General features: G+C 36.5%; 2 protein-coding genes across 5 annotated transcripts; one reads left to right on the plus strand and one right to left on the minus strand.

Annotated features, from left to right (window-relative positions):
- Positions 1 to 603: 603 nt before the first annotated feature.
- Positions 604 to 4,224, plus strand: LOC108209089 (uncharacterized). Of its 4 annotated transcripts, none has more exons than XM_064087024.1 (11): positions 604 to 760; positions 1,348 to 1,490; positions 1,571 to 1,651; positions 1,982 to 2,052; positions 2,195 to 2,461; positions 2,726 to 2,889; positions 2,973 to 3,028; positions 3,155 to 3,207; positions 3,296 to 3,464; positions 3,580 to 3,677; positions 3,763 to 4,224. In XM_064087024.1, exons 2-11 carry the CDS (start codon positions 1,475 to 1,477, stop codon positions 3,874 to 3,876), a joined length of 1,089 nt encoding a protein of 362 aa, XP_063943094.1. In that variant the 5' UTR covers positions 604 to 760; positions 1,348 to 1,474; the 3' UTR covers positions 3,877 to 4,224. The 4 variants fall into 4 exon arrangements, with proteins under 4 accessions (XP_063943094.1, XP_017235312.1, XP_017235314.1 ...); XM_017379823.2 differs by having other exon boundaries at positions 1,584 to 1,651; XM_017379825.2 differs by having other exon boundaries at positions 1,373 to 1,490.
- LOC108209090 (heavy metal-associated isoprenylated plant protein 45-like) lies at positions 3,789 to 4,728 on the minus strand. Its single transcript, XM_017379826.2, has 2 exons — positions 4,475 to 4,728; positions 3,789 to 4,318 (listed from the first exon to the last, which is right to left on the minus strand). Exons 1-2 carry the CDS (start codon positions 4,539 to 4,541, stop codon positions 3,957 to 3,959), a joined length of 429 nt encoding a protein of 142 aa, XP_017235315.2. The 5' UTR covers positions 4,542 to 4,728; the 3' UTR covers positions 3,789 to 3,956.
- Positions 4,729 to 12,641: the final 7,913 nt, after the last annotated feature.

The following is a 12,641-nucleotide window of genomic DNA, read 5'->3' on the forward strand; positions in this document are numbered from 1 at the left end:
GTTCTTGCTAAGAAAAGAATTAATCCCTTAAAAACCACTGCACTTGAAGGAAATGCATAAAACTACAGGCTACTGGCTACTGCTAAGACTCGACTGATAACCCGGGGTTCAATGATATTCTCCGGAAATCATTTAAAAAATTGTCTTGAAAGAGAAAATGACGAAAAATTAAAAAAAAAAGCAAATTGATTTTATCAAAAAGTACATATAAAAGAGGAAAAACGCATATTATCATAATCAGTGTTCTAAAAATTCTCATTAAAAACTTACTTATTATTCCTTAGAAAAATATTTTATTAGTTACACGTCCGATTTGACTTAAAGTTGTTCAATACAAAATTGTCCCATAAATCCCCATAATCTAAATCCACGTTTGATAGGTCAACGGATTCCTAAACTGTGCGTCATGATTTTTTCACTGATCTGAATTCAAAAAATATATATAAAATTTGATCTTAAATTGGGTATAAAAAATATTTGTCCCAACGTGCCGTTTTATGGGGGCTAACCTGACAAAAGACATGATGCATCAACCATCAACAAGTTGACATTTGTTCATCTCAATTTTATATTGAGAAGTGTGATGGATTGAGGTCTGAACATAGTAAGCAGAGCATGGGCAATATGTTCTAATAATAGCATCATTTCTTTCCAGATCTCTTGTCGTTGCATTCAATAAATATTTATCTACATACTCCTCCTAATGTCTTCGTCTTCTTCGTCGTCGTCATCTTCATCTTTTGTTTATGCCAGTTTTCCGGTAAGTAGTACGTTCTTATGTCTATGTTTATCGATGTCTTCATGTGAACATATGTTTTCATTGTTGTGAAACTTCGATAAAAGGAGTTCTTGTGAATTTTTCAGATTTTATTCGCAGCTGTTTGTTATTTTTCTATATTTGTGGTAGTCCATCGCACTCATTTGAATATTTGCATGTGTGTTTACTCAGTCGGGTGAATCTTGTTACAAAGAGAAGAGGGCTATATGTTGATAGCTACTTGATATTCTTGGTTGCATCTTTGTTTCTTTTTCCCTTCTTTTTTTGGGTTGAGAGAACTCGAGTCTCCGGTGAGCCTAAGCTCTGATATCATGTAATAGACCAACTGTTCTAAAATCTCATAGTTTTAAGAGGAGGGCTTACCAGAATCATATTTTATTGTGACAGTTTATTTGTCAAAATCGACATCTCTAAATTCTAATGACGTGCTCTGGATTCCTAGAAATGACTTCCTCCAACTAATTAAAACTTTGCTTTAAGTTATCATCGACTGATAATAAGTCCCTGCAAGGGAAAATAGAGATCATAACTGCCACTACAACCTACCTTCCGAATTTGTTACATTGCAGGCTTGATAGCTTGTTCTAGTCACAGTTTTCACAGCTCAAGAGATGAGTATGACTCAACTAAACGTCGCGTCATCAAAGGGCTTTAGTAATCTGAACGATGAACCTGATCATCTATTAGTCCTTGTTCATGGCATCTTGGCGAGGTACAGATATGCTGATTACCATCTTTGCACCTATACATGTAAGTCATACTCATTAACACTAAATCTGAGCTTGCTGAAAGTTTTACGATGCAGCCCAAATGACTGGATATATGTACAAGCGAAGTTGAAAAAGCGTCTGGGAAGAAATTATATGATCTATGGTATGTTGTCCTTGTGATCAAATTAGAAAGTCTTCCTTTTCTTTCGAATTAAGTTCAAGTTGTTGGTGGGATTTGCCTAGTTATAGAAATAATCTTGATATATACTCGATTCAAGGATTTTAAGACCATGTCTTAGATTAGAAGTTGAAAAACATATATATTTACCTGAATGATGGATTAGAGACTGAGGATTGCTATGTTCAATTTAGTTGTTCCTTGAGCTATGGGATCGTTTTTTTCCTTGTATTGTCCGTAATCTATTTCTTACATTTGGCTTCTGTACAATTCACAGCATAGTATGTTCTTGAATCAAGTTTGTAATCTTTGCAGCAAGTTCATGTAATAGTTACACGAAAACTTTTGGTGGGATTGATGGAGCTGGGAAACGTTTAGCAGATGAGGTGAGAACTCCAGTCTCTCTTTCTCACCCTATGTGTGCATGCCCATTATAGTTTGCCTGAGAAAGATGTATCACAAATGGCATTAAAAGTCTAGCTTTAAAGAACAAGATACAAAGTAATTCCTTCATATTTTCTGATACAGGTACTGCAAATTGTAAAGATGAATAAAAGCCTTAGAAAAATCTCCTTTTTAGCTCATTCTCTTGGCGGATTGTTTACAAGATATGCTATTGCTGTTCTCTATACACCAACTGTCACGAGTAGTGATCAGAACATTGACAATCTTGTCTGTCCTCCAAAAGAAAAAAGGGCAGAAGTTCCTTTGAAGCAAGGCTTGATTGCTGGACTACAACCAATCAATTTTATCACTCTGGCAACACCTCATCTAGGAGTGAGAGGGAGGAAACAGGTTTGTTTGGATCAATACAGCTCGTTGTCTCTCTAGTTTTGAAATTAATGTATATGTACTTGTGTAACTATTTACGCTAGTATAGACTCAACCAAACAACTACGAAATCAATTTACTATCAAGAAAGAGCAGCATAAAATGCTAAAATGATGCAGGGCTATACAGACTTTGTATGAATTAACCAACAATAAGCAGTATAGTAAATAAAACAGAGTTAAGCCCAAATTTAGACTTGCTAATACTTGATCCACCTTTTATCTTCAGTTTCCATTAGTCCTGGGAGTAAACATTCTGGAGAAAATAGCAGCACCAGTCGCTTCCTTTGTAGTTGGTAAAACTGGTAGCCAACTGTTCCTAACTGATGGTAAACCCAATAAACCGCCTCTTCTCTTAAGAATGGCATGTGATTGTGAAGAAGGAAAATTTATGTAAGCACACAATTCATGTTCCAGTTTTTTTCTTAATATTATGATACTGATGTCACCATTCTAGATCTTTGTATGTGCTGCAGATCTTCTCTTGGTGCATTTACAAGTCGGATGGTCTATGCTAACGTGTCTTATGACCGTATCCTGACTCAAAATTTTGTAGCTTAAGGAAGCCATTACCAATGCATGCATATTCCTAATGCAGAGTTGTAATATACAGTTGTCAACTAGATTTAATTTTGTCAGTCCCCTTAACGCCACTTAGATCTGGTTGGCTGGCGCACGTCCTCTATAAGAAGGGAGGCAGAACTTGTCAAGGTGATTCAATATCTTATACTGAAATAATGATGGTTGCAGACCTGCAGTTATTCATCATTAGCATACTAAATATTACTGCATGTAGCAGCCTCCTCTGCAGTCTTTAGATGGTTACAAACATGTAGTAGATGTTGAGTATTGTCCTCCAGTTTCGTCTGAGGGTCCGTATTTTGCTCCAGAATTAGCCAAAGCAAAGGAAGCAGCTCAAAACACTCCCACCATACGCAACACACTTCAGTATCATGAAATTATTGAAGGTAAGATCCTTTTCAGCATTGATGTGTGTGTGTGAATGTGACATTTCTATTCCTTTCCCAGAAAAAAAATCATATTGTTTGAACTAATGCAAGGATTATTCAAATTGCTAAACAGAGGAAATGATACGAGGGCTGCAACGATTAAGATGGAAGAAGGTTGATGTAAACTTTCACTCGACATTTTGGCCATTCTTTGCTCACAACAACATTCATGTATGTAATAGTAATTTCGTCGTTAAAGCTTGAAATTCAAGTGCTCAGTATATAATTCTAATTCATCGAACTTACTTATATAAAGGTAAAAAGTGAGTGGTTTCATAATGCTGGAGCTGGAGTAGTTGCTCATGTTGCAGATAGCTTAAGGCGCCAAGAAAATCAACAAGACTCCTCACTCATTACTGCAAACTTGTGACAATAAAGTGCATGAAGACGGCCTAATTGTACTGCAAAATAATTATTGAAGTAAGGATCTATACATTGGATCCAGTATTATCACATTATCAAACAAGCACTAGTATTTTCATCACTAAACAAAGCAAAAGCTGGTTGATCCAGAATCGTCCTTGGGTAGGTTGGTTGACGATAGTAACTGTATTCGTGAACATTGTACCCATTGTAATAGTTGCACGCAGGCTTATAGTCGGACGAAGAATAAGCTGTGGGATAGCTCTGAAACTGGTTCTTTTCATAGTTGTAGTACTGATCAAAATCTCGGTAATCAGCATTGTACTGATATGGCCACAGCTCCGCTTGCCTCCCATTTCTTGCAACTGTCTTTAGGATATCTTCTTGATCTGCAAATCCTGTAACTGTTACCTTCTGCATTTCCATGTCAATTTCAACATTTTCAACCCCTGCAAAATTACATGAGGTGTATTACAGTACCAACTTTAACTTGGGCCCTCCGAGAAATCGTTGCAACATGAATTCTAATCTCAATTTTAAGCGTGTGTGAAGTGTGATGTTTATTAAGGAGGGAGTCGAGTTAAGGAGTAGTATGTACTATGTACCATCTAATTTTAAAAGAGCTTTCTTAATCTTTTTTTCACATCCAGGACAATCCATGTGCACCATCATCTCCACAATCTGAACAAAGAAATTAAAATTGTGTGAGACCCATATTTGCCAGCGAATTTGCTAATTATTTGCATCAAAAGCATTAAGTGAACAGCCAAGAAACCTCAACCAGAATTTTAGATATACAAAAATATTTGAATATAAGCATTGATGATATAATAAAATATTTATAACGGGTCATGGTCGTATGCCGTATGCCAGGACCTTTTAACTAGCGTACCATTTTCTGTTTTCTGGTCTGATGAATATCCATCCGCCAGCCGCCAGAAATATAACATACGTTCACTGTTTTTTAACTGCTTGGAAGAGGTCTTATTCAACGCTTTTTAATCGCTAGCCGTGTCATTTTACCCGTCCAACGATTAAAAAGCATTTAAAATACTAAAAATTTGTTATAATCCTGACAGCCGAATAATCATTTAACATGAACAGCTAGAAGATAATACGTCAGTTAAAAGTTCACGGCATACGACTGCCGGGACGGGGACCCATCTATAATAGTCATGCACTAACAACTATTTTTTTTAAAGGGAAATTCCTAATGGTACCACTGTAGATCGAGGGAAATTCCTAGTGGTACCATTAGAAATTTCCCTTTTTTAGATGTAGGAATTTTATTGATGGAGATTTTTATGAATGCAGGGGCCATCATCAGTTTTAGATCGTAACCAATAGAAATCCACCATGCTCAAAATATGCTTATGTAGCATATACTACTTCCGTTTTGACTTTTGAAATATAGATTACTTGACCTTTTAATACACATTTCTACGTTCTTTGACCACATATTTAAAATAATCATTTTTATAATTCTTCTATAAATTATAATATTAATCATATATTTTTATTTAAACAAGAAAATTTTTAAAAATAATGATTTTAACTGTACTGTCAAATGGTTTAAAAGTACGTGTCAAAAAATCAAATTAATACATCCTCTTAACCATCTGAAGACATGTGCCTTATGTTTCTCATCTTAGATAAGGAAGACTTTGAGTTTATAACACACCATTTTATTTATTAAATGATGTTAATTAATGACTCTGTTTGCAGATTGCTAAAACCTCAGGACACTTGTTTCTGCGAACATATATACATAGCATGATAAGAGGAAACAGAGCAAGATCTAGGATAAAACAATTAGCACAAGTAAAGCAATATATTCAAGCAATTAATCTCGCAAAAATGCATTATGTGTATAGGGTGATACATGTAAATGTGTAGCAGCATTGTGGAATTTGAGCCAGAAGCTTTTGTGATACAAGGTATACTTTGTGATATGTGATTTACATCTCAGGCATCACAAGTGTATGCATCACCACAGAACCCTCATTTATGCGCCATATATGTGCAACATCTAAATATGCTTTAGTAAAATATCGCAACTAGCTGGTAAAATCCATAAAATGCAAATCATATGAAAGACAATATTGCATTTGATTGCGTAGAAGGAAAAGAGAGAGAGGGGCTAACCGTTGACATGTTAGATAAGTATCTGAGCAAACAAATGATGGATGTTAAGCTTCAAGCTCGGAACCCTGCATGTTTTGTGTGTACAATGTACATATATATATAGAGAGACGTTGTTCCTCTTCAAAGTCTCTGTATTAACCTACATAATGCGAAAGAGAAAACCAAGATAAGAAAAAAAAAAATAAGATAAGAAAGAGCAATGATTTAATATGGAAATGGCCCGACCTGGTCTTGCTAATATGTTTTCTCCATCAAATAATGTTAGACTACCAATTTAATATTTTATTTAGCTGCATTCAAGCTTTTGTAATAATATTTTATTTACGTGTACGTTTGTATACAGCATTACTCAACAAATAACTTGGTGTAAAAGTAAGCAGCAGAAAGGGTGTAACTTTGTGTTTTTGGCTGGAGTCAATGTTGAATTTCAATGGTTTGCGTCTACTTATTGCCAAACACCTAGCCAAAGGACTTGTTAAAGATATATTTGAGTTCAAGCACAAAACCCAGAATACAAAAATTATAAGCCTTCTTTTCTCAAACCCTGGACAATGGATAAATCTAAAACTACTCATCTTTCAGGTCGGACTTCACGATCATCTCTGCATCTCGAAAAACAGTAATTAAGAATTATGCACTTTAAGTATAAACTAACTCATCAATCTTATCAAGTAAAATCACATATTAATACAAACAAGTTCTGTATTGAAACAGAAGTGAAAAGTTTGAGTATCAATCTAGACTTTGCAAATAATATGACACCTGAAATCACAATAGCAAATAGGAAAGACTAAACTTTTCTGTATGGTATGCATTTGGTACTCTGTACCTTCTAAAACGAGCATAGACACCAGGTAACTACAAATGAATGTTCAAGCCAATCTTGCTGGGAAAGAAAACAGAACCAAGTAAATGGAATGATACTGTCATGCTGAAATACTGTAAACAATGGGAAAAAAGCCCACAACCTGTAATAGAAGAGGTCCCATACAACTACAAGTTTTTGCATCATGACACAACGACAGAAAAAGATAATCAAGATCTCTGGATCTACTAATGGTACCACCAATGTCAGTTACCTTAATTATGGTTAAGTGATCAACATATTGAGAGCTAAAACTACTAATATAAGCTTAGACATTCTCCGGTTATATTTATATCTTATAACTAGCTTTATAGCCCGTGCAAGGCACGGGCATGCTCTAATTTCATTCTTTGTAATTTTGTATGCCAGGTTGAAAAATTACATATATGTTGTCTTGTACCAAGTTCAAAAACACAAAATTGTTGGAATCATTTGAGCAATGACATTGTCCTGAAAAACTAATGTCTCCTCCCTCCAAAAGTTAACCTCGTGATCCCGTCATAACACCACATAATTAATATCCCCTCCAGAAGTTGCTGGAATATTGTTTGCCACTGCAACAGGAGCTTTAATCTTTTGCACTTTGCCGGTGCTTTTATTTGTATATGTAGTATCAATCTAGTTCTCGGTAGGAGTTTCCAAGGCTTTTTCTTGCACCACATTTTGAGCAGACAGAGAAAGAGCTGGCATTATTTGAGCAATGGCATGTCCTGAAAAAAATTGATAAACTACTGTGAGATCCACCATACCAACATTAAATTTGAGGCGAGGGTTTTAATTTCAAACTCCAAGCACCTGTATTGATTATTTAGAAAATATATAGATATGTTATTTATTGGTAAAATCTAGGAGCATGCATGACCTGAGATAGTTACCATTTTAGCGACCAAAATGATCAGGTGAACCTCGTTTAATATGAGGCAAAAAAGATGAGAGCATATGAGTTCATATTCAGTCAATATAGAATTAGCCATGAGTTATGGACCGATACAAGCTTTAAACCCTCCAAAGTCGTTTATATACTATTGCACTTTCTTGTGGCTTGCCGTCATTCGCCACAATGTTAAAATCTATCAAGTATGTGACAAAGAAAAACATTATAAATGTTAGTTGTATATTAGTTCAACCAGGCTGTCAATTAGATCAATTATCTAACAACTAACTACTTGGCAGATATCCTTAATTATAGGGCTTAATTATAGGCTTATTTACTGTAGTCTCCTAATTATGTAGTTTCCTAAGACAGGTGTTTAGGTCTGTATATATATATACACTTGTATATCACTTTTCAAGATGAATAAGAGAATCACAGTATTATTCTCTAAAGTTAACATGGTATCAGAGCCAGGTTTTTTATTTTTCATAAATTCGAAACTGTTTCTTTAGTCAATCGTTTTTCAGCTCTTTGTTATGGCTGAGAACAAATCAATTGTTACCGGTGTGGTGCCAGTTATGTCTAAAATCACAGACCATAAGTTGAATGGTTCAAACTACCAGGATTGGAGCAAGACAATTCGTCTTTATCTACGTAGTATTGATAAAGATGCTCATTTAACTGATGATCCTCCGCTGATCGGTCCAAAACAGAAAGATGGAATTTTTACTACGCAACAGAAAGAGGACTTGGCATGGCTCAGATAAGATGCTCGGTTGTTCCTTCAGATTTGCAATTCTATTGATAATGAGGTAATTGGTTTGATCAATCATTGTGAATATGTTAAGGAACTTATGGATTATTTGGAATTTCTATACTCTGGAAAAGGGAATTTATCTCGCATGTATGAGGTCTGCAAATCTTTCTACCGTGTGGAGAAACATGATCAATCTCTTATCAACTACTTCATGGCATTCAAAAAGACATACGAAGAGCTTAATATGTTGCTGCCATTCAGCCCTGATGTGAAGGTTCAACAAAGTCAACGCGAAAAGATGGCCATCATGAGTTTTTTGGCTGGTCTCCCTTCTGAGCTTGAGTCTGCAAAATCACAGATCTTTTCTGGTTCTGAAATCTCCTCCTTACAAGATGTCTTTAGTCGAGTTCTTCGCACAGAAAGTCCTTCCACTCAGGTTCTTCCGCTTAACAGTGCTTTGATTGGTCGAAATAGTAATTATTCCTCTGTGAGATCAATTAATCAGACTAATGTGAATAGAAACAAAGGTGCTGGCTCCCAAAAGTATGAACCTCGAGCATCAGATTCTGGGAATATTGTATGCAACTACTGTCGTAAGCCTGGTCATACAAAACTCGAGTGTAGAAAGCTACAGTATAAAAATCAACAGCACTCCGCCAACGTTGTGTCAACTAATAATTCTTCTGATAAATCGGTCCTTATTTCTGCTGATGATTTTGCTAAGTTCTCACAGTTCAGAAATCACTGAAATCTTCATCATCTGTCAATGCTATTGCTGATTCAGGTAAATCCAATGCATGTCTTATTTCTTCCTCCTCAAAATGGGTCATCGATTCTGGTGCCACGGACAATATGACAGGTAACTCGCATCTCTTTTCCACCCTTCAATCTCATTCATCCACTCCGACTGTTACTTTAGCTGACGAGTCAACATCCTGTGTTAGTGGGTCTGGCACTATAAATCCGACCCCATTACTCCCTCTGTTGTCAGTACTACATTTACCCAAGTTGTCCTTTAATTTGGTTTCAGTTAGCCAGCTAACTAAGAAACTCAATTGTTGTGTCTCATTTTTCCCGAAGCATTGTTTATTTTAGGATCTTATGACGAAGAAGATTATTGGTAAAGGATATGAGTCTGGAGGCCTTTACATTCTTGACACATCATTTCCTACCTCTGTTGCATGTTCGAGTGTGACTTCTGCTTTTACAGATCATTGTCGGTTGGGGCATCCATCTCTCCCTCTGCTTAAACAAATCTGTCCACAATATTGTAATGTGTCTACATTAAACTGTGAGTCATGTCAGTTCGCAAAACATCATCGTCTTAGTTCGAGTCCCAGAGTCAATAAACGAGCAAGTAGTCCCTTTGAACTAGTTCATTCTGATGTTTGGGGCCCCTGCCCTGTTTTGTCCAAACCCGGAGTTCGGTATTTTGTTACCTTCGTGGATGACTATTCTCGTGTAACATGGTTATATCTAATGAAAAATCAGTCAGAGTTGTTTTCTATATTTTGTGCATTTTGTTCCGAGATTAAGAATCAGTTTGATCTTTCAATTCGTACATTACGAAGTGATAATGCCAAAGAATATACATCTACTTTATTTCAATCCTACATGATTCAAAATGGCATGCTTCATGAAACTTCTTGTGTCGATACTCCATCTCAAAATGGTGTTGCAGAACGTAAAAACAGTCATATTTTAGAAACTGCAAGGGCCCTCTTATCTCAAATGAATGTTCCTAAACCATATTGGGCAGATGCTGTTTCTACGGCCTGTTTTCTGATTAATCGCATGCCATCATCTGTTCTGAATGGTAGGTTCCCTTACAAAATTCTTTTCCCCGATAAGCCATTGTACCCGGTTGAACCTAAAATCTTTGGCAGTACTTGTTTTGTCCGAGATGTCCATCAAAATCTAAGCAAATTAGATCCCAAGTCAGTAAAATGTATCTTCCTTGGTTACCCTCGACTTCAGAAAGGTTACAGATGTTATTGCCCGAGCCTAAACAAATATCTGGTCTCAATTGATGTCACTTTTATGGAAGACACCTCTTATTTTTCATCCTTGCCCAGTGCTAACTTTGAGGAGGATGCTGATAATTTGTTGGTCTACTCTATAACATCTTCTAAACATATCTCAGAACCAGATCCTAAACCATCTTCTACTCCTATCGAGCCTCCGGTTATTCATGTTTACTCTCGGCGTCCACCTCCAGGTTCATGTCCTCCACCTGTTCCTTCGTCGTTAGATCCAATCCAGATGGGTCAGTTTCTCGGCTTAAAGTCCGTCTTGTTGCTAAGGGATATGCTCAAACCTACGGAGTGGACTATTTTGACACTTTTTCTCCTGTTGCTAAATTGACATCTGTTCGGTTGTTTTTGTCAATGGCAGCCACTTATAACTGGCCATTGCATCAGCTTGATATTAAAAACGCTTTTGTTCATGGTGATCTCCAGAGGAGGTTTATATAGCGCAACCTCCTGGTTTTGTTGCTCAGGGGGAGAAGAGACGAGTTTGCCATCTTCGAAAAACATTGTACGGTTTAAGACAAAGTCCTCGCGAATGGTCTGGAAAGTTTAGCAAGGCTGTTGAACATTTTGGTATGAAGAAAGCAAGTCGGATCATTCAGTGTTTTACAAACATTCAGAAACTGGTATTATTTTGTTAGTGGTATACGTGGATGACATTGTTATTACCGGTAATGATAGTAGAGGAATCTCATCTCCCAAATTTTTCATTAGTACACAGTTCCACACAAAAGACTTGGGAGCATTAAAGTATTTTTTGGGCGTTGAAGTTACAAGGAGTAAAAAAGGTATCTATCTCTCTCAAAGAAAGTACATTCTTGACTTATTAACTGAGACTGGGAAATTGGGAGCAAAACCGTGTAGTACGCCAATGACTCCAAACATGCACTTTACAAAAGATGGAAAACTGTTTGAAGATCCGGAGAGGTATCGAAGGTTAGTTGGGAAGTTAAATTATCTTACAGTGACTCGTCCTGATATTTCATATGCAGTAAGTGTGGTTAGTCAGTTTATGTCCTCTCCAACAGTTCATCATTGGGCAGCACTGAAGCAAGTCTTGTGTTACCTAAAAGGATAACCTGGACGTGGTATTGTATATGCCAATCATGGACATTCTCGTGTTGAATGTTTTACAGATGCAGATTGGGCAGGTTCCAAAATAGATAGACGGTCAACTTCAGGCTACTGTCTATTTGTGGGAGGGAACATGGTTTCATGGAAGAGTAAGAAGCAAAATGTAGTCTCCCGATCCAGCGCAGAGTCGGAATACAGGGCTATGGCACAGGTAGTGTGTGAGATAATGTGGATACATCAGCTATCGAAGGAACTAGGAATTAAGACTTCAGTGCCAACAACATTGTGGTGCGACAATCAAGCTGCTCTTCATATCACATCAAATCCAGTTTTTCACGAGCAAACCAAGCACATCGAAATTGATTGTCATTTTCTTCGTGAGAAAATTCAGCAAGGTTTAATTTCTACAAAATATGTGAAGACTGGAGAACAATTAGGAGACATATTCACAAAAGCTCTAAATGGAACTCGGATCAATTATATTTGTACCAAGTTGGGCAAGATTGATATCTATGCTCCACTTGAGGGGGAGTGTTAGTTGTATATTAGTTCAACCAGGCTGTCAATTAGATCAATTATCTAACAACTAACTAGTTGGCAGATATCCTTAATTATAGGCTTATTTACTGTAGTCTCCTAATTATGTAGTTTCCTAAGACAGGTGTTTAGGTCTGTATATATATACACTTGTATATCACTTTTCAAGATGAATAAGAGAATCACAGTATTATTCTCTAAAGTTACCATGTCAAGGAACCAATTACTCTAAAACCTCAAGGTGTTAAAGATGACCCTTTCCAGGATCTTATATTCTAACAATAAATAACTGTCAATCTATCAAATGGAAACCAGTTATTAATGATGATGCCCCCAAAAAATATTAGCGGAGAACAAATGATGTTTTCGCGGAAATTGAACTGACCAAGAGACTCCAAGTGCATTATTAATCACAACATATTAATATCTTTCCAGCTGCACCCCCTCAAATTAGCATGTTTAGAATCCTTGACCTTCATGCATTTGCAAC

Source organism: Daucus carota, chromosome 2, assembly GCF_001625215.2.
Source record: "Daucus carota subsp. sativus chromosome 2, DH1 v3.0, whole genome shotgun sequence".
NCBI lineage: Eukaryota > Viridiplantae > Streptophyta > Magnoliopsida > Apiales > Apiaceae > Daucus > Daucus carota.